Source organism: Pan paniscus, chromosome 3 (assembly GCF_029289425.2).
Source record: "Pan paniscus chromosome 3, NHGRI_mPanPan1-v2.0_pri, whole genome shotgun sequence".
Taxonomy (NCBI): domain Eukaryota; kingdom Metazoa; phylum Chordata; class Mammalia; order Primates; family Hominidae; genus Pan; species Pan paniscus.
This window is the reverse complement of record NC_073252.2, coordinates 92316326-92339791: the sequence shown is the minus strand read 5'-3', so window position 1 is coordinate 92339791 and position 23466 is coordinate 92316326. Positions and strand designations below refer to the sequence as shown.

The window sequence follows — 23466 nt, the reverse complement described above, 5'->3', positions numbered from 1 at the left end:
GCTCAAGGAGGCCTGCCTGCCTCCGTAGACTCCACCTCTGGGGGCAGGGCATAGCCAAACAAAAGGCAGCAGAAACCTCTGCAGACTTAAATGTCCCTATCTGACAGCTTGGGAGACATTAGTGGTTTTCCCAGCATGCAGCTTGAGATCTGAGAATGGACAGACTGCCTCCTCAAGTGGGTCTCTGACCCCTGAGTAGCCTAACTGGGAGGCACCCCCGAGTAGGGGCAGACTGATACCTTACATGGCCGGGTACCCCTCTGAGACAAAATGTCCAGAGCAACGATCAGGCAGCAACATTTGCTGTTCACCAATATTTGCTGTTCTGCAGCCTCTGCTGCTGATACCCAGGCAAAAAGGGTCCGGAGTGGACCTCCGGCAAACTCCAACAGACCTGCAGCTCAGGGTCCCGACTGTTAAAAGGAAAACTAACAAACAGAAAGGACATCCAAACCAAAACTCCATCTGTACGTCACCATCATCAAAGACTAAAGGTAGATAAAACCACAAAGATGGGGAAAAAACAGAGCAGAAAAACTGAAAATTCAAAAAATCAGAGCACCTCTCCTCCTACAAAGGAATGCAGCTCCTCACCAGCAATGGAACAAAGCTGGACAGAGAATGACTTTGATGAGTTGAGAGAAGAAGGCTTCAGATGATCAAACTTCTCCGAGCTAAAGGAGGAAGTTTGAACCCATGGCAAAGAAGTTTAAAAACCTTGAAAAAAGATTAGATGAATGGCTAACTAGAATAACCAATGCAGAGAAGTCCTTAAAGGACCTGATGGAGCTGAAAACCATGGCACAAGAACTACATGACGAATGCACAAGCTTCAGTAGCTGGTTTGATCAACTGGAAGAAAGGGTATCAGTGATGGAAGATCAAATGAATGAAATGAAGCGAGAAGAGAAGTTTAGAGAAAAAAGAATAAAAAGAAATGAACAAAGCCTCCAAGAAATATGGGACTATGTGAAAAGACCAAATCTATGTCTGATTGGTGTACCTGAAAGTGATGGGGAGAATGGAACCAAGTTGGAAAACACTCTGCAGGATATTATCCAGGAGAACTTCCCCAATCCAGCAAGGCAGGCCAACATTCAAATTCAGGAAATACAGAGAACGCCACAAAGATACTCCTCGAGAAGAGCAACTCCAAGACACATAATTGTCAGATTCACCAAAGTTGAAATGAAGGAAAAAATGTTAAGGGCAGCCAAAGAGAAAGGTCGGGTTACCCACAAAGGAAAGCCCATCAGACTAACAGCTGATCTCTTGGCAGAAACTCTACAAGCCAGAAGAGAGTGGGGGCCAATATTCAACATTCTTAAAGAAAAGAATTTTCAACCCAGAATTTCATATCCAGCCAAACTAAGCTTCATAAGTGAAGGAAAAATAAAATCCTTTACAGACAAGCAAATGCTGAGAGATTTTGTCACCATTAGGCATGCCCTACAAGAGCTCCTGAAGGAAGCACTAAACATGGAATGGAACAACCAGTACCAGCCCCTGCAAAAACATGCCAAATTGTAAAGACCACCCAAGCTAGGAAGAAACTGCATCAGCTAATGAGCAAAATAACCAGCTAACATCACAATGACAGGATCAAATTCACACATAACAATATTAACCTTAAATGTAAATGGCCTAAATGCTCCAATTAAAAGACACAGACTGGCAAATTGGATAAAGAGTCAAGACCCATCAGTGTGCTGTATTCAGGAAACCCATCTCACGTGCAGAGACACACATAGGCTCAAAATAAAGGGATGGAGGAAGATCTACCAAGCAAATGGAAAACGAAAAAAACAGCAGGGGTTGCAATCCTAGTCTCTGATAAAACAGACTTTAAACCAACAAAGATCAAAAGAGACAAAGAAGGCCATTACATAATGGTAAAGAGATCAATTCAACAAGAAGAGCTAACTATCCTAAATATATATGCACCCAATCCAGGAGCACCCAGTTTCATAAACCAAGTCCTTAGAGACCTACAAAGAGACTGAGACTCCCACACAATAATGGGAGACTTTAACACCCCACTGTCAACATTAGACAGATCAACGAGACAGAAAGTTAACAAGGATATCCAGGAATTGAAGTCAGCTCTGCACCAAGCGGACCTAATAGACATCTACAGAACTCTCCACCCCAAATCAACAGAATATACATTCTTCTCAGCACCACACCACACTTATTCCAAAGTTGACCAATTAGTTGGAAGTAAAGCACTCCTCAGCCAATGTAAAAGAACAGAAATCACAACAAACTGTCTCTCAGACCACAGTGCAATCAAACTAGAGCTCAGGATTAAGAAACTCACTCAAAACCGCTCAACTACATGTAAACTGAACAACCTGCTCCTGAATGACTACTGGGTACATAATGAAATGAAGGCAGAAATAAAGATGTTCTTTGAAACCAATGAGAACAAAGACACAATGTACCAGAATCTCTGGGACACATTTAAAGCAGTGTGTAGAGGGAAATTTATAGCACTAAATGCCCACAAGAGAAAGCAGGAAAGATCTAAAATCAACACCCTAACATCACAATTAAAAGAACTAGAGAAGCAAGAGCAAACACATTCAAAAGCTAGCAGAAGGCAAGAAATAACTAAGATCAGAGCAGAACTGAAGGAGATAGAGACATAAAAAACCCTTCAAAAAATCAATGAATCCAGGAGCTTATTTTTTGAAAAGATCAACAAAATTGATAGACCGCTGGCAAGACTAATAAAGAAGAAAAGAGAGAAGAATCAAATAGATGCAATAAAAAATGATAAAGGGGATATAACCACAGATCCCACAGAAATACAAACTACCATCAGAGAATAGTATAAACACCTCTACACAAATAAACTAGAAAATCTAGAAGAAATGGATAAATTCCTCGACACATACACCCTCCCAAGGCTAAACCAGGAAGAAGTTGAATCTCTGAATAGACCAATAACAGACTCTCAAATTGAGGCAATAATTTATAGCTTACCAACCAAAAGAAGTCCAGGACCAGATGGACTCACAGCTGAATTCTACCAGAGATACAAGGAGGAGCTGGTACCATTCCTTCTGAAACTATTCCAATCAATAGAAAAAGAGGGAATCCTCCCTAACTCATTTTATGAGGCCAGCATCATCCTGATACCAAAGCCTGGCAGAGACACAACAAAAAAAGAGAAGTTTAGACCAATATCCCTGATGAACATCGATTGGAAAATCCTCAATAAAATACTGGCAAACTGAATCCAGCAATACATCAAAAAGCTTATCCACCATGATCAAGTGGGCTTCATTCCTGGGATGCAAGGCTGGTTCAACATATGCAAATCAATAAACGTAATCCAGCATATAAACAGAACCGACGACAAAAACCACATGATTATCTCAATAGATGCAGAAAAGGCCTTGGACACAATTCAACAGCCCTTCATGCTAAAAACTCTCAAGAAATTAGGTATAGATGGGACGTATCTCAAAACAGTAAGAGCTATCTGTGACAAACCCACAGCCAATATCATACTGAATGGGCAAAAACTGGAAGCATTCCCTTTGAAACTGGCACAAGACAGGGATGCCCTCTCACATCACTCCTATTCAACATAATGTTGGAAGTTCTGGCCAGGGCAATCAGGCAAGAGAAGGAAATAAAGGTTATTCAATTAGGAAAAGAGGAAGTCAAATTGTCCCTGTTTGCAGATGACATGATTGTATATTTAGAAAACCCCATCATCTCAGCCCAAAATCTCCTTAAGCTGATAAGCAACTTCAGCAAAGTCTCAGGATACAAAATCAATGTGCAAAAATCACAAGTATTCTTATACACCAATAACAGACAAACAGAGAGTCAAATCATGAGTGAACTCCCATTCACAATTGCTTCAAAGAGAATAAAATACCTAGGAATCCAACTTACAAGGGACGTGAAGGACCTCTTTAAGGAGAACTACAAAACACTGCTCAACAAAATAAAAGAGGATACAAACAAATGGAAGAACATTCCATGCTCATGGGTAGGAAGAATCAATGTTGTGAAAATGGCCATACTGCCCAAGGTAATTTATAGATTTAGTGCCGTTCCCATCAAGCTACCAGTGACTTTCTTCACAGAATTGGAAAAAAACTACTTTAAAGTTCATATGAAACCAAAGAAGAGCCTGCATTGCCAAGTCAATCCTAAGCCAAAAGAACAAGGCTGGAAGCATCACGCTACCCGACTTCAAACTATACTACAAGGCTACAGTAACCAAAACAGCATGGTACTGGTACCAAAACAGAGATATAGATCAATGGAACAGAACAGAGCCCTGAGAAATAATACCACACATCTACAACCATCTGATCTTTGACAAACCTGACAAAAACAAGAAATGGGGAAAGGATTCCCTATTTAATAAATGGTGCTGGGAAAACTGGCTAGCCATATGTAGAAAGCTGAAACTGGATCCCTTCCTTACACCTTATACAAACATTCATTCAAGATGGATTAAAGACTTCAATGTTAGACCTAAAACCATAAAAACCCTAGAAGAAAACCTAGGCAATACCATTCAGGACATAGGCATGGGCAGGGACTTCATGTCTAAAACACCAAAAGCAATGGCAACAAAAGCCAGAATTGACAAATGGGATCTAATTAAACGAAAGAGCTTCTGCACAGCAAAAGAAACTACCATCAGAGTGAACAGGCAACCTACAGAATGGGAGAAAATTTTTGCAATCTACTCATCTGAGAAAGGGCTAATATCCAGAATCTATAAAGAACTCAAACACATTTGCATGAAAAAAAACAAACAACCCCATTAACAAGTGGGCGAAAGATATGAACAGACACTTCTCAAAAGAAGACATTTATGCAGCCAAAAGACACATGAGAAAATGCTCATCATCACTGGCCATTAGAGAAATGTATATCAAAACCACAATGAGACACCATCTCACACCAGTTAGAATGGCGATCATTAAAAAGTCAGGAAACAACAGGTGCTGGAGAGGATGTGGAGAAATAGGAACACTTTTATACTGTTGGTGGGACTGTAAACTAGTTCAACCATTGTGGAAGTCGGTGTGGCGATTCCTCAGGGATCTAGAACTAGAAATACCATTTGACCCAGCCATCCCATTAGTGGGTATATACCCAAAGGATTATAAATCATGCTGCTATAAAGACACATGCACACGTATGTTTATTGCAGCACTATTCGCAATAGCAAAGACTTGGAACCAAGTCAAATGTCCAACAATGATAGACTGGATTAAGAAAATGTGGCACATATACACCATGGAATACTATGCAGCCATAAAAAATGATGAGTTCATGTCCTTTGTAGGGTCATGGATGAAGCTGGAAACCATCATTCTCAGCAAACTATCTCAAGGACCAAAAACCAAACACTGCATGTTCTCACTCTTCTCGCTCATAGGTGGGAATTGAACCATGAGAACACATGGACACAGGAAGGGGAACATCACACACCGGGGCCTGTTGTGGGGTGGGGGGAGGCGGGAGGGATAGCATTAGGAGATATACCTAATGTAAATGACGAGCTAATGGGTGCAGCACACCAACATGGCACATGTATACATATGTAACAAACCTGAATGTTGTGCACATGTACCTTAGAACTTAAAGTATAATTAAAAAAATAAAAAAATAAATTGTGGCGCTTCTACCTCAATGAATCCCTATGTAGCCAAAAAAAAAAAAAAAAAAAAAAAAGCAAGTACACCCTTTGGGTACTTGTAAAGAAAGATATGTAGGGGACATGGGATGAGGAAGCATATCTAGTGGGATATATATTTTATTTGCTTGTATTTTCATAAAGAAATAATGTAGAATACTAATTAAAGTGGTACTAGTAAGGTAGGTAGGTAAGGGAGCAAAATGTGGTTGATGGAAGCTAGTCTTCACTGGATATTGTTTTACACTCTTTGAATTTTCAACGATATGAGTATACTATCTGTTAAGAACAAACTTTTTAATATAGTAAATTAAATATATTGATGGGCCTCTCTCTATTCCACAGATTTGGCTGGAAACACAGAAATGGAACAATGTCATGTTGATGCTATTGTGGACACACTGGATGATTTCATGTCGTGTTTTCCTTGGGCAGAGAAAAAGCAAGATGTGAAAGTAATGTGATCCATTTGCTATTCCTAGTATTAATTACACACCACCTGCCAGACATTGTGTTAGGTGCCTTAGAAAGTTCCTTAATATCAAAACAATATGTATAATTTTAAAATACCAAATTATATTTTAAAAGTTTAAAATAAAGTACAGCAATTCCCTATTGTACCCCTTCACATTAACTCCTCCCCAGAGGCAAAACCCTTTTAAAACTTTGTTTAGCAGTTTCTTTAGGATTTACACATTTCCATATTTCTATAGGATATATAAATATGACTTCCTCTGATTGACCAATTGTAAATGATTTCTCAGGACTTATGATAGTACAGGTTAAGCATTCCTAACCTGAAAGTCTGAAATCCAAAATGCCCCAAACTCCAAAACGTTTTAAGTACCAAGATGACAGCACAAGTGGAAAATTCCACATGTAAGTACTTAACACAAACTTTAGCAAATGTGCAAAATTATTGAAAATACTGTATAAAATTACCTTTGGCTATGTGTATAAGGTGTAAATGAAACATAAATGAATTTGGTTTTTAGATTTAGGCCCTATCCCCTATATATCTCATTATGTATATGCAAATATTCCAAAATCTGAAAAAGTCTGGAATTCAACACAATTCTGTTCCCAAGCATGTTGGATAAGGGATCTCAACCTGAAATAACAATTTTTCTCTTACATAGTCATCCTTTCTGCTTCCTTTTCACCAAGCTCCCAATATTGTGATGTGAAAATTTTTTGGTTAAATATCCTGTGATTAGTAGGCTATGCAAATAATGCACAGAACTGTGCACTGTAGTATGCTTTTATAATATTTCCTTTCTCACTTTTCTTCCTCAAAATTAGTAATTGCTTTCTTTTGCTTCTTTTCACTTTTACTGCTGACTTTCCACAGTATCCAATAGCCTGCCAATACGATTTTCCACAAGGTCAACGTAGTATCAGTTCATCTGTTATTTCCAATATTTCTTGGAGCGCTCTCTAGGAGACTTCCATTCTTTGTGGAGTTCTCCAGGTTTTCTGCACAGCTGTCATCGTTAGAATTCCCTTTGCTGTTATTCCAGTGATGCCATTCTATGGAGCTGGAGTCCTGTTCCTGGATGCTGCCTTCTTTCTTTGTTTACTCCACTGTTTATTTGGGGGCACATCCTCTAGTATTCCAAAAGTTAAAATGAAGGTTTGATGACAGCAGATATGATTATGACAGATGGCATGGATATGTCTATCTTGTGAGTCACACTGCTTCGCTCTGGTATGGTTGTCCTAGATACTTGGTCACAGTTGTCATCCTGAGATCTTTATTATTACCCCGGATTTTTTTTTTTTTAATGTTTTCCTGGGTTCATTCTCCTGTTTTCTTTCCTTGCTTTTGTGGAACAGTCCTCTAAGAGCTTACTGGTCATAGGAAATAAAAGTTTGGGGCTTTTGGGACCTTATTTGTTTAAAGATGTTTTTATTTTATTCTCAAACTTGTTTTATAGTTTGACTGGGTGTAGAATTCTGATGAAAGTAGTTTTTCATTAGTATTTGAAAGGCTGTTGAGAAGTTTGAATTCAATGTAATTACTGACCTTTTGTATGTGACCTATTTTTTTTCCACTCTGAAAGATTATAAAACACGTGCCCTTAGAGTTCTAAAATTTTGCAATGATGAGTCTTGGTATGATCTTGTTTTCATCCATTGTGCTGTTTCCTTGGTGATTCCGTTCAATCTGGGACCCATGTCCTTTAGTTCAAGGAAATTTCCTTTAATTCTTTCATTAATGATTTCCTCCCCCTTTATTTTCTTTGTTCCATTATAGTAGAATTCCAGTAATTCAGATGTTGGCTCTTTTCCTATTTCCCATCTCTTGGCTTTTCTGCATTACTTTTAGAAAGCATTTCTCATCAGTCCTTGAGTTCTAAATTTCTGATATTGTGCTTCTAAATTTATAAAAATTCTTAGGCTGTTTTCCGCTAAGAATGGGGAAGGGACGGCTGTCTAGTAATGTAAAATGAAGAACAGCCCATGCTAAAACCGCTTAATAGTTTTCCACCAATCCTCATTTTATCCCCTCCCACACCTCCTTAACCCCAGTTCTAGACATATCCGGTCATTTCCTGAGCCATTTAAGGATTTTGTGTTGTTGATAGGATTGGTTCTTGGCTTTCCCTTCGCAGGTGCCATTCACCCATCTGCTTACTAGCTTCAAATTTTGTTTGCTTTTATCTCCTCTCTTTCCACTTCCTTGTGGGTTCTATCTTTTTAAAAATATTCATTACTGTGGTTTAGAGATGAATGCAAAATGATATATATTTGTCAAATTATTCATCTTTATGCAGAATTCTAAATAGACGTCTTTATTACAGCTTCTAGTGGTTTCCTTTAGGATGCTCACCACGGTCTCTATTTTAAAGAGACTGGCAGGTGGTGTGTGATTACTTGTTTGTTGTTTGTCTCCCCAAGCTGGATGCATCGTGGGGTAGGAATCATGTCTGTATTATTCAACTGATCCCCCACCACCATCACAGTGCCTTTTACATAGTAGGCATTACACACTTGTTGAATAAGTGATCAGAACCACACTCATCAAATGCACACCATGTGCCTGTGTTACTCTCAGCTCTATGTGTTATCTCAGTCAGCCCTCCTTCTCCCCCTTCAAGATAAGTGCTTTTTATTGTCATGCTCACTTTCCAGATGAAGACACTGAGAAACAGAAGTTACAGAGTTGCCCAAAGTCACACAACTGACAGAACTGTGAACTGAGCCCAGACAGCTGAATTTAGATCCCATAGCCTCATCACCTAGGCATACAATTGCTTAAATTAGTAACTAATTTAAGCATTCCTTTAGAATGAAACTGTTGTTATCCTCATCTTCCAAGTAAGAAAACAAGAGTTTCATGTAGTGTAAACAACTTACCCAAAATTGTTCAGCTAGAAGTGGTGCAGAAGGAATTCAAATCATCACCGACTCAAACCCCAGGTTCTTAACCACTGGGTATAATACCACAGTGCAAGCAGCTGTTCAAAACAGCTGCGCATGAATATTTATGTACATGTTAAAGCTAAAGCCTATAGTCGAAAGCCACAGCACAAATAGCAGGCAGTCTTATCAATTTACTTAAGCACATATTTAAGCACATACTATCTACTTAGTATTTATTGTAAATACTATTTAATTAGCACCTTCTGATTTGAATAGAGATATCCGGACACAAAAGTATTTACATTGACTAACTCCATGATATAAATGTAAGGTGTGTAGGGTCTGCCCACACACACATGTATATATATAGGCCTAGCCAGGAAATAATAAAGCTCAGCTTTGATGATAGAAATACAACTTTTTGACATAAGTACATTTAGGCTCTGGAGTCAAAATGCCAGGTTGAATCCTGATTCCCTTCTTACTAGCTGTCACTTAACTCCCTATTTATAGTTCAAACTCTTTGTAAAGTGGGGATACAACAGGCTCCACTTTGAAGTATGTTGGCAGGATTAAATGTTAGCATATGTGCCTATGGCTAGGTAGGAAGTGTTAAATATTAGCTATTATAATTAATAGTGTTATATACTTTGGTGTTAATTGTTTTTACTATTTGTCAGACATGGCATCTGTATTTTACATATCATTATAAATGTAGAAACAGATGCTCTCCAATTTAGAAGTGTCTAAAGATTTTTGTTCCATGTACCAAACACCCCCCTGATGTGCAGTCTATCAATTTATCAGTTTGCTCTTCTCTACTTTTCTATTTTCTACCTTTCTGTGGCTGAGGCTCCATAACAGAGACCACCTCCCAGAGGAAAATATTCTTCGAACATTTATGATAAGAGTAACACTCTACCTTTGTATTAGAATAACAACTCTCTTACGTACCACCTATTTCAAAAAAACAATTTCAAAGGACACAGCAATCCAAGTTCATGATTAAATCATACAAAGGCAGAACACGTTGCAGAAACATTGCTGATAGCTATAGACTATCTAATTAACAAGCAGGACTTGGCTAATACGTAATGAAAAATGCACTGTTCTGTATTTCATTTCTTAGACTGTTGGTAGTGGGCTACATTGCTGCCATCTTGTGGTCAGGTGAAAATTTCAAAGGCAGAATATTGATGCACTTAAGATGGATAGTGAATATATTCTTGTCATATACACCTTAAAAATCTACCAAATACACACAATTTTACAGTATTTATTACCAAAAATTCCATTTCCAATAAAAAAAGAATTAAAAGCAAAAGATGCCTTTGGATATTGGTCACCATGACAATCCTTGAACTTACCATTAGTGTTACTTTGGTTATTTAATGTATCTGTGTTTCCATTTCCTCATCTAAAGAACAGGATGGGGAAGAAGAATGAGAAGGCCTGAGGACATTCTGATGTCCTGGTTCCAACACAAAATAATTTTGGTAGTGCATATCTGAAAATGCTTTTGAGAAATATACGAACCTCTCTAAAAGTCATTTGTTAAACTTTCATAGCAACAACTTCTCAGGGTGAAAAAACCTCCTCTGTAACTCTCTGAAAAGGGAGGCTAGAAATTTCTGAATCCATCAAGTAAAGGAGTGGCTATCTAGGATGGATCAGGAAATGTATTTTTTAAAATATATCTGGAAAAAAAAAGAAGTGTAATCAAATCTTATCTTTATGTTATTTTGGTTGATTGTACTTTAAAATGAAACTTAAATACTAATTATACTGTTTATTAATTTACATTTCATTAGACTGAAATAATTCACCAAACTTACAAAGACAATCTGGGCTCAAGGAGAAGTCAGTAGCACAGATATAAGAGTTTTATTTGACTCTGCATATACACAAACATTGGTGCACCTGAAGCTCTGGAAATGCACGTTAGAAGAACAGAATTTGCCAGGAGTGCACACAGGAGTTTTTGGAAAGTTGTCCAACAATCAAATTGGCCATTACTTTTCTGACTGATGCCAACTGAGGTGAGCAGACCTGTGGCAAGCACCACATGGTTCTCGACTCACTGCCCTTCAATGGGATTACAAATTCTGTGTAAGCAGCAGAAAGACTCATAACTAATGTTTTCTTTAAAACTATGAACATACTGACCACAGAGCACTTTATAGAACAAGGGAAAGAACATAAAGTCAAAATAATGACAAGCTTTATAAGCTTCGGTTTTTAAATCTGGCAAACATATGTAAGTACATGTTGAGTATCCCTTATCTGAAATTCTTGGGACCAGAAGTATTTCAGAATTGGGGTTTTCTTCAGATTTTGGAATATTTGCATTATACTTACTGGTTGAGCATACCAAATCTCGAGAACCGACATCTGAGATGTTCCCCTGAGCATTTCCTTTGGGCATCATGCGCATGCTCAAAACGTCTTGGATTTTGGAGCATTTTGGATTTTTGGACTAGGGAGGCTCAACCTGTATGTAAGGATGCTTTTGCAAATTGTACTCTAAATATAAGGCATTATGTTGTGGTAGTATATACCATCTAGCTAAGTCATAATCATAACAGCAAGTAAATCAGCAAATTGGTACGGTATCCACTATCTGACTTATCTTAATAAAGGTTGGATTTCATTATAGATCATTTAGACATATTAATAAATGATATATACATTTTATATTTTTGAGTTTGGCTTCTATTTCATAACCAAGACTCAAACAGACAGAATTCTTATATATAAACAAACATCTCTTATCAAGAAAGAGGCCTTGAGTAAATTATTTGGTCTTCAGAGCTTCAAGTAGAAAAATGATGACAATTAAAAAAATGGATGTTTTATATATATTTTCCTAAGGATGTTAATTTTTAAATAATATTAGTTTATATATCAAGAGGGGATAACTAGATGATGCATTTTGTAGATGATATTCAAGATGGACAAATCTGATAATGAGGCACAATGGTAGTCCAATGAGAAAATACATAAAGGCCCAAGATCATGATTCATTATAAATGCAATAGTGAAACGAAGAACTGCCAAACTAGAAGAGTCTAGCCTTACGAAATAAAATAAATTTCTTTACCTTCAGTTATATTATTTAGCTTTAAAAAAGCTAGGTTAAGAAAGAGGGAAATTTTAGGAATCTAAAAAGACAATAGAATCATTTCGCTTTAGTAAATTTAAGAAAAAATAAGATTTTGTGGGTAAAATATTTAGTCATTATACACAAAGAAACTAAGAACTGGTGACACAAAACTATTTTTTTAATCCATGAGCAATAAAGAGATGACTCACATCTATAGAGAATCAGACCTAAATCTCCATGTCATAAATTTGAATAAAAAATCTAGCTACTTCTCTTTCTTCTTGAATTCATGTGGGAGAATAAAGATGGAGAAATCTACTTCCTCCTCAGATCATGTTACTTTTCTTCTCATTATTCTTAAAGTGATATTTTCTCCTTCTCCTAGGAGCAGATGTTCAATGAGCTGCTCACGTATAATGCGCCTCATCTTATGCAAGACTTGGACACATATTTAGGGGGGAGAGAATGGCTTATTGGTAACTCTGTGAGTATGTTTTATATCTTAAAAAATTCAAGCAAATAAAAGGACAAACCAATAGAAGTATAAAAACTTACTGAAAAAAAGTTACCTATAGGGAGGGGATAGAATTTACAGCAAGAACAAAGGTTAAGCTTCTTTAAATAAACCTTTTTAAAAAATAGATTTGACTTTGGAACCATATTGTATATAATTATATATTGGCAGCAAAAACTTAAAAAGCGATCCTAAAAATCAAAGCAAAGTAAATGAACCTAACTATGCAAAAGAGGTGCATAGAGAACACAGAGAATACATATGTACTCTATTAGAGAAGAACTATTTCAAGAAGTATCATTTGTAAAACACACTAATCTGATTATACATCTAAGACAGATATCTCTTAGCTTAGAACAACAAAAAATCATATACTATTTTCAGTAATCATATTGTTGGTGGTACTACAAACTATTGGTATTTTTTTTTCTGGTATTATTATACTTATATTGTGGGTACAAAAATAAATTGTGTTGATGTCACTGAGAACCAGGATCTTCAATGTGGGAGAAAGGAGACAGAGATGTAAGGTGAGTAAGGTCAAGTAAATATCCATTCCTGAACTTGAACTACAGCTAACAGTATAAACTCATATGTATTTTATATCAGGATAAATTATGAAGCATTTTATATCTTGATCAATTGGAAAAAGTTTCTCTTCATGAAAGTATTCCAGTTAATAGATAAGAAAGAAAGACTGAAATAAACTATCACCACTTTCCAACCCCAGAAAAATTAATTGGCGTAGGCATGGACCATCAATAATCACAAAGTTAGACAACCAGATACTAGGCACACTACCACCTAGTAGTCTTGCCAAAAATTTCAAATCTAAACCTGATTACAAGTTGTGGTAGGTGGCGGTCCCTACCTTCAGGGAGACTGCATTTTGGGAGATAAGACTGCTTTTTTGTAGCATGCTGACACTCTGCTGTCTGCCCTGTTCAGCCCTTCTGGGTGATACAGAACCAAACTTGCCATATCTTTATTCTCAACTTTCAACCTCTTCACATACCCCTTCATTTCTTCTGACTCCCCTCATAGCCTTTACTAAAATGCTCCTCTCCCTGCCCTATTGAAAAATTTCCAAGAATTTATTTTTCATTTTCTATTAAGATTCCTTTGTAAATGATGTTCTGATCTCATCTCCGGGCACTCTCTCCCTTCTTCACAGTGCTCCACACTGGTGTGTGTGTCCCTCAGACCTAACTCACATTCCCACTTAAGGGCCTTTACGCATTTCCCTATACCTGGAATGCTTAATCCCCAGATTGCTCACTGCAGGTCTTAATCCTTTTTTATATTTAAGCCTGGGCTTATTTGTCACCTCTTAAAAAGTCCTCCCTGACCATGTCATAGTCCATCACATGACTTCACTTTTTTTTTTCCTAACCCCTATCATTTTGCATATTTGTTTTTCCCTTCTAAAATAAAAGCTACATGAGAGAAGGGCTTGCATCCTACCTTGCTCTCCAGCACCTAAATCTGGGCATGGCACACAGTAGGTGCTTGATAAATATTTGAATAAATTCTGGATTTATTCTGAATTCTGAGTCTTCCAGCCAGTAGCTTCTCTTGGCTGACAGATGTTTAATAAGTTCCTGAGGCACTAGCAATCAGCTTTATTAAATTCTATACAAAAAGAAAAAAGAGTGGGCCACATTTAAACTTCACTCTTTGATAATCATATGGAGCCAAAGTAACAGCATACAGATTGGTTTCTAACACAAAGATAAAAACATACAACTGTACAATGGTAGGACCAGGCTGTCATCACTAATCCAGTGGCCAATCTTGGCATACCCCTAATGGTCAGACATCCATATATTCTTTTTATGTGATACAATATAATGTATTTTAGCCACAAATATTTCACTTGAAACTATATACCCTCTAAGAGTAACCTGCACCTTCCTTTATACTACATAGTACAAAGGAACAAGGTAAGATGAAATACAAAGGTCCTGAAGATAGAACATTCTGTAGGACTAGTGTGAAATCTTCAATAATTTGGTGATGTGAAAAAAAGGGTACTGCTTTGAAGAGTTAATGGACATAAGCAGATCAAATGCATAGACCTGGAATAGATCCTGCTTTGTCCTGTAAAGGGCAATTTTAGAACAGATGGAAAAATACGTATTGGTTATTGGATAAGGAAAATGTATTGTCACAGAGAGGTGGAGACTGGACAAGGTTACAAGAGTATGTACCATTAAGATCTCATGTTAGTAAAACAACATCTATCAGCATAGAAAAATATCTTATACACGAAAATGTTTAATAGTAGTAACCTGATTGCTGGAGTATGATATCAGTAATTTTCTGAACTTCTATCATATAAACATTCTGCTTTTGTAATAACAAGATTGTTTTGAATCTTTTAGATTAAGAAACTAATTTTAATTTTGGAATGCTGATACAGCTACACTTTCTATGTTCAAATGAAAAGTTTGTTTCCTTTAAACTAGGTAACTTGGGCAGACTTCTACTGGGAGATTTGCAGTACCACACTTTTGGTCTTTAAGCCTGACCTGTTAGACAACCATCCAAGGCTGGTGACTTTACGGAAGAAAGTCCAAGCCATTCCTGCCATCGCTAACTGGATAAAACGAAGACCCCAAACCAAACTCTAGCTGATCCATGTTGCCTTCAAGTTTGTTTTTCTCGGGGGCATCTCTCTCATCAGATAAGACAGCTACATCAGCCTGCCAGATAATCCACATGCTCCCTCCCCAGCTCCACTAAGATTTTCACTTTAGCCATATTCTGATTTTTAAAAAGGAAAATAAAAACAAATCTTTCTTCAGTATCTTTTTCTTTCAGAATAGCTTCTCATCATTTACAATTACAGAAAAATAGTATGTAATACAGGCAGACCTTGCTTTGCACAGGTTCTAACATGCACGAATTGCAGTCATAACGGTTTAGCAACACCATTCTTCCCCTCCCCCAAAATGGTTTGGACTTCAGCTACCACAATTACCTGTAATTGCATAAAACACAAACTTTGCTAGTGGCTCTCCAGTTCACATATCGCTGTGTAAATAACCTATGTACATCATGACCAATGACCAGTCACTTCTATCAAAGACTGCCAGAGGTCACTGCACATCTGTTATTCCTGCATAGATAGCAAAGTGTGTAGTTGTATTGCTATTGCCTGCTTGTGGCCCAGTGATAAATCCCTTTGACATTTTACAAAAATGAATCAAAAGAGGGAACTCCCCAACAAAGAAGAAAGTGCAGCAAAGGAACAAAAACTGATAATCCTGGAATGAAATTCAAACTGAATATAAAGAGTTATCGAGAAAAGAGCTGACTGTGGGAATCTGACACGGCTCAAAAGGCTCTAGATATGCAGCCAGAGAAACTTGTAAAGATGAATTTACTGACATGAATAAAGTTGTTGTGATGAGAAAAATGTAGATACCCCAGAGATCAAGAGAAGGAGAAGACAAGCCACAGACTTGGAGAAAATATTTGTAAAACATGTATCTGACAAAAGACTATTATTCAAAATTATATAGAACTCATAAAACTCGGCTGACTCTCTTTTCGGACTCAGCCCACCTGCACCCAGGTGAAATAAACAGCCATGTTGCTCACACAAAGCCTGTTTGGTGGTCTCTTCACACGGACGCATATGAAATTTGGTGCCGTGACTCGGATTGGGGGACCTCCCTTGGGAGATCAATCCCCTGTCCTCCTGCTCTTTGCTCCGTGAGAAAGATCCACCTATGACCTCAGGTCCTCAGACCGCCCAGCCCAAGAAACATCACACCAATTTCAAATCCGGTAAGAGGCCTCTTTTTACTCTCTTCTCCAACTTCCCTCACTATCCCTCAACCTCTTTCTCCTTTCAATCTTGGCGCTACACTTCAATCTCTCCCTTCTCTTAATTTCAATTCCTTTCATTTTCTGCTAGAGACAAAGGAGACACGTTTTATCCGTGGACCCAAAACTCCGGTGCCGGTCACGGACTGGGAAGGCAGCCTTCCCTTGGTGTTTAATCAATGCAGGGACGCCTCTCTGATTATACACCCACGTATCAAGGGTGTCAGACCACGCAGGGACACCTGCCTTGGTCCTTCACCCTTAGCGGCAAGTCCCGCTTTTCTGGGGAAGGGGCAAGTACCCCAACCCCTTCTCTCCTTGTCTCTACCCCTTCTCTGCTTTCCTGGGGCAGGGGCAAGTACCCCAAACCCTTCTCTCCTTGTCTCTACCCCTTCTCTGCTTTCCCGGGGCAGGGGCAAGTACCCCTCAACCCCTTCTCCTTCACCATTAGCGGCAAGTCCCGCTTTCCTGGGGCAGGGGCAAGTACCCCTCAACCCCTTCTCCTTCACCCTTAGCAGCAAGTCCTGCTTTTCTAGGGGGCAAGAACCCCCAAACCCCTTCCCTCCGTGTTTCTACGCTCTCTTTTCTCTGGGCTTGCCTCCTTCACTATGGGCAAGCTTCCACCTTCCATTCCTCCTTCTTCTCCCTTAGCCTGTATTCTTAAGAACTTAAAACCTCTTCAACTCTCACCTGACCTAAAATCTAAGCATCTTATTTTCTTCTGCAATGCCGCTTGACCCCAATACAAACTCGACAGTAGTTCCAAATAGCCGGAAAATGGCACTTTCAATTTTTCCGTCCTACAAGATCTAAATAATTCCTGTCGTAAAATGGGCAAATGGTCTGAGGTGCCTGACATCCAGGCATTCTTTTACACATCAGTCCATTCCTAGTCTCTGTGCCCAATGCAACTCGTCCCAAATCTCCTGCCTGTCCCCTCAGTCCCAACGCCAAGCGTCGCTGAGTCTTTCTAATCTTCCTTTTCTACAGACCCATCTGACCTCTCCCCTCCTAGCCAGGCCAAGCTAGGTCCCAATTCTTCCTCAGCCTCCACTCCTCCACCCTATAATCTTTTTATCGCCTCCCCTCCTCACACCTGGTCTGGCTTACAGTTTCGTTCTGTGACTAGCCCTCCCCCACCTGCCCAGCAATTTATTCTTAAAAAGGTGGCTGGAGCTAAAGGCATAGTCAAGGTTAATACTCCTTTTTCTTTATCCCAAATCAGATAGCGTTTAGGCTTTTTCATCAAATATAAAAACCCAGCCCAGTTCATGGCTCGTTCGGCAGCAACCCTGAGACGCTTTACAGCCCTAGACCCTAAAAGGTCAAAAGGCCGTCTTATTCTCAATATACATTTTATTACCCAATCTGCTCCCGACATTAAATAAAACTCAAAAAATTAAATTCTGGCCCTCAAACCCCACAACAGGATTTAATTAACCTCGCCTTCAAGGTGTACAATAATAGAAAAAAGTTGCAATTCCTGGCCTCCACTGTGAGACAAACCCCAGCCACATCTCCAGCACACAAGAACTTCCAAACGCCTGAACCGCAGCAGCCAGGCATTCCTCCAGAACCTCCTCCCCCAGGAGCTTGCTACAAGTGCCAGAAATCTGGCCACTGGGCCAAGGAATGCCTGCAGCCCAGGATTCCTCCTAAGCCATGTCCCATCTGTGCGGGACCCCACTGGAAATTGGACTGTTCAACTCACCTGGCAGCCACTCCCAGAGCCCCTGGAACTCTGGCCCAAGGCTCTCTGACTGACTCCTTCTCGGCTTAGCGGCTGAAGACTGATGCTGCCCGATCGCCTCGGAAGCCCCGTAGACCATCACGGACGCAGAGCTTTGGGTAACTCTCACAGTGGAAGGTAAGTCCGTCCCCTTCTTAATCAATACGCAGGCTACCCACTCCACATTACCTTCTTTTCAAGGGCCTGTTTCCCTTGCCTCCATAACTGTTGTGGGTATTGACAGCCAGGCTTCTAAACCTCTTAAAACTCCCCAACTCTGGTGCCAACTTAGACAATACTCTTTTAAGCACTCCTTTTTAGTTATCCCCACCTGCCCAGTTCCCTTATTAGGCTGAGACACTTTAACTAAATTATCTGCTTCCCTGACTATTCCTGGACTACAGCTGTATCTCATTGCCTCCCTTCTTCCCAATCCAAAGCCTCCTTTGTGTCCTCCTCTTATATCCCCCCACCTTAACCCACAAGTATAAGATACCTCTATTCCCTCCTTGGCGACCGATCATGCACCCCTTCCCATCTCATTAAAACCTAATCACCGTTACCCCGCTCAATGTCAAGATCCCATCCCAAAGCATGCTTTAAAAGGATTAAAGCCTGTTATCACTTGCCTGCTACAGCATGACCTTTTAAAGCCTATAAACTCTCCTTACCATTCCCCCATTTTACCTGTCCTAAAACCAGACAAGGCTTACAAGTTAGTTCAGAATCTGCGCATTATCAACCAAATTGTTTTGCCTATCCACCCCGTGGTGCCAAACCCATATATTCTCCTATCCTCAATACCTCCCTCTACTACCCATTATTCTGTTCTAGATCTCAAACATGCTTTCTTTACTATTCCTTTGCACCCTTCATCCCAGCCTCTCTTTGCTTTCACTTAGACTGACCCTGACTCAGCAAATTACCTAGGCTGTACTGCCGCAAGGCTTCACAGACAGCCCCCATTACTTCAGTCAAGCCCAAATTTCATCCTCATCTGTTACCTATCTTGGCATAATTCTCATAAAAACACATGTGCTTTCCCTGCTGATCGTGTCCGATTAATCTCCCAAACCTCAATCCCTTACAAAACAACAACTCCTTTCCTTCCTAGGCATGGTTAGTGCGGTCAGAATTCTTACACAAGAGCCAGGACCGCACCCTGTAGCCTTTCTGTCCAAACAACTTGACCTTACTGTTTTAGCCTAGCCCTCATGTCTGCGTGCAGCGGCTGCCGCTGCTTTAATACTTTTAGAGGCCCTCAAAATCACAAACTATGCTCAACTCACTCTCTACATTTCTCATAACTTCCAAAATCTATTTTCTTCCTCATACCTGACACATATACTTTCTGCTCCCCGGCTCCTTCAGCTGTACTCACTCTTTAAGTCCCACAATTACCATTGTTTCTGGCCCAGACTTCAATCTGGCCTCCCACATTATTCCTGATACCACACCTGACACCCATGACTGTATCTCTCTGATCCACCTGATATTCACCCCATTTCCCCATATTTCCTTCTTTCCTGTTCCTCACCCTGATCACACTTGATTTATTGATGGCAGTTCCACCAGGCCTAATCGCCGCATACCAGCAAAGGCAGGCTATGCTATAGTACAAGCCACTAGCCCGCCTCTCAGAACCTCTCATTTCCTTTCCATCGTGGAAATCTATCCTCAAGGAAATAACTTCTCAGTGTTCCATCTGCTGTTCTACTACTCAGGGATTATTCAGGCCCCCTCCCTTCCCTACACATCAAGCTCGAGGATTTGCCCCACCCAGGACTGGCAAATTAGCTTTACTCAACATGCCCGAGTCAGGAAACTAAAATACCTCTTAGTCCAAATAGACACTTTCACTGAATAAGTAAAAGCCTTTCCTACAGGGTCTCAGAAGGCCACCGCAGTCATTTCTTTCCTTCTGTCAAACATAATTCCTCAGTTTAGCCTTCCCACCTCTATACAGTCTGATGACGGACCAGCCTTTTTTAGTCAAATCAGCCAAGCAGTTTTTCAGGCTCTTAGTAGGTTTCAGTGAAACCTTTATATCCCTTACGGTCCTCCGTCTTCAAGAAAAGTAGAACGGACTAAAGGTCTTTTAAAAACACACCTCACCAAGCTCAGTCACCAACTTAAAAGGGACTGGACAATACTTTTACCACTTTCGCTTCTCAGAATTCAGGCCTGTCCTCAGAATGCTACAAGGTACAGCCCATTTAAGCTCCTGTATAGATGCTCCTTTTTATTAGGCCCCAGTCTCATTTGACACCAGACCAACTTAGACTGTGGCCCAAAAAACTTGTCATCCCTACTATCTTCTGTCTAGTCATACTCCTATTCACCGTTCTCAACTACTCATACATGCCCTGCTCTTGTTTACACTGCCGGTTTACACTGTTTCTCCAAGCCATCACAGCTGATATCTCCTGGTGCTATCCCCAAACTGCCACTCTAAACTCTTGAAGTAAATAAATAATCTTTGCTGGCAGGACTATGCTGCATCTCCTTAGGCACTCTCTCATCAGATGTCCTAGGTCCTCCCAATTCTTAGACCTTTTATACCTGTTTTTCTCCTTCTCTTATTCCATTTTGTTTCTCAATTCATCCAAAACCGTATCCAGGCCATCACCAATCATTCTATACAACAAATGTTTCTTCTAACAACCCCACAATATCACCCCTTACCACAAGACCTCCCTTCAGCTTAATCTCTCCCACTCTAGGTTCCCACGCCGCCCCTAATCCCGCTTGAAGCAGCCCTGAGAAACATCGCCCATTCTCTCTCCATACCACCCCCCAAAAATTTTCCCCACCCCAACACTTCAACACTATTTTGTTTTGTCTTATTAATATAAGAAGGCAGGAATGTCAGGCCTCTGAGCCCAGGCCAGGCCATCGCATCCCCTGTGACTTGCACGTATACATCCAGATGGCCTAAAGTAACTGAAGATCCACAAAAGAAGTAAAAACAGCCTTAACTGATGACATTCCACCATTGTTATTTGTTCCTGCCGCACCCTAACTGATCAATGTACTTTGTAATCTCCCCCACCCTTAAGAAGGTTCTTTGTAATTCTCCCCACCCTTGAGAATGTACTTTGTGAGATCCACCCCTGCCCACCAGAGAACAACCCCCTTTGACTAATTTTCCATTACCTTCCCAAATCCTATAAAACGGCCTCACCCGTATCTCCCTTCACTGACTCTCTTTTCGGACTCAGCCCACCTGCACCCAGGTGGAATAAACAGCCATGTTGCACACACACACACACACACACACAAAGAACTCATAAAACTCAACAATAAGACAACAAACAAGCTGATCAAAAGATGGGCAAAAGACCTCAATAGACACCTCAACAAAGATACAGGTAGCAATAAGCATATGAAGAGGTGCCCAACAAAATGTCATTAGGGAACTGCAAATTAAAACAAGATACCACTATATGACTGTCACAATGGTAAAAAATCCAAAACAGCAGACAACACCAAACGCTGACGAGGATGTGGAGCACGGGTAACTCTCATTTGTTGCTGATGAGAGTACAAATGGTACAGCTACCTTGGAAGACAGTGACAATTTCTTATAAAACTAAACATATGCTTATCATACAATCTAGCAATTGTGCTCGATATTTATTTCAAGGACCTGAAAACACGTCCACATAAAAACCTGTCCACATATATTTACAGAAGCTTTATTCACAATTAAGAAGTCAAAAAAGAGAGGAGGATGTCGGGGAGAAAGAAAGAAGAGGAAAAGAAAAGCCCAGATAGGTATGATCTTATTTAAGGTGTTTCTTTCCTCTCAATGTTTTATGAAATTGAAAAAAAAGTTATCTAATACTTTAGGCCGGGCGCAGTGGCTCACGCCTGTAATCCCTGCCTTTGGGAGGCCGAGGCGGGTGAATCACTTGAGGTCAGGAGTTCGAGACCAACTTGGCCAACATGGTGAAACCCCATCTCTACTAAAAATACAAAAATAAGCCGGGTGTGGTGGCGGGCACCTGTAATCCCAGCTACTCAGGAGGCCGAGACAAGAATCACTTGAACTGGGAGGCACAGGTTGCAGTGAGCCGAGATCACGCCACTGCACTCCAGCCTGCATGACAGAGGGACTCTGTCTCAAAACAACAACAACAACAACAACAAATATAAATTATTAAGGATTACACATAAAAACAGTGTATTTTCTAAGTACCTTGATTCTTTGGATCAAATTTTCTTGTTATTAGTTGCTATAAGTAAATGATAATAGGTTGTATGTGAATCTCATTCAAAACCCTCCAACATGTAATCCAGGCAATCTGAAGAAAAATTACCTTTAACAAAATAAATGCAAATAATGTTCTAGATAATGAAAGTAGTTAGCTTTTCTTCACTCTTCTGCATAGCTAAATTTCCCCCACATCAAGCTTTAATGAAGACAGAACTAAGTAAAAGTGATAATCCAATGCTTATACAAAATTATGAAAATTCAAAATAAGATAATCCTATTTATACAAATCATAATTCAAGTATAAAGTATAACCACAGCAAGTTTCATAAGGAAATATTTAGCATTATTATAACCTTTAGGTAATCTTTTTGCGCTGAAGGACAATACATTCCATTATCCCATTGTGTATCCAAATTAAATGTCTCTTTGCTTCTATACAAAGAGAGGGTGGCTAAGCGAGAGTGAATTCAAGCAGAAAGTGAACTGCATATTGAATTTATAATTTCAAAAATACATTTTTGTTACGAGTTAAAACAATCCGAATTCCTTAAATTTATGGACTGTGAAGTATCACACATAAGGTCACACAAATGGAAACCAAATCTCCTCATACCCCCGTCTCTCCACTACACGATAATGCCAACTGTTAGGAACAACAGTAATGTTTCAAAGTAAGTATCTACTGGCATAAAGTTAAAAGTCTATGGGGGTCCCAAACAGTTATAAAAATGCATAAGGCATGTCTTCTTTGTGTAGCTTGCATTTAAAAAATGCTTCAGTTGGTCAAGATATTACTCCAACTCTCGCTTCATTTGCTCTGTAGTGATAATGGGTTACAGTATTTACTGACATCAGTCCAATGAAGGAACCAATGAGAATACATCCTAAGTAGTAAGTTCCAATTTACTGGCAAACAGGCAATATTAAGCACATAAGATAATCTCATTTGTGCCCAATATTATATGTTTTTAAGGGTAGGAGGAGGAAGGGTTAGAAACTATTAAAAAGGGTGTGAAAATACAAC

General features: G+C 39.5%; 1 protein-coding gene across 1 annotated transcript in view; it reads left to right on the top strand.

The window, feature by feature from the left end:
* Positions 1-15469, top strand: part of HPGDS (hematopoietic prostaglandin D synthase) — a 43450-nt gene extending 27981 nt beyond the window's left edge. Inside the window, exons 4-6 of the mRNA XM_003829905.5 lie at positions 6023-6132; positions 12532-12630; positions 15129-15469. Of these exons, the coding sequence (XP_003829953.1) occupies positions 6023-6132; positions 12532-12630; positions 15129-15293 (374 nt within the window). The 3' untranslated portion in view covers positions 15294-15469. The remainder of the gene's footprint in view (positions 1-6022; positions 6133-12531; positions 12631-15128) is intronic.
* The last annotated feature ends 7997 nt before the right edge of the window (positions 15470-23466 follow it).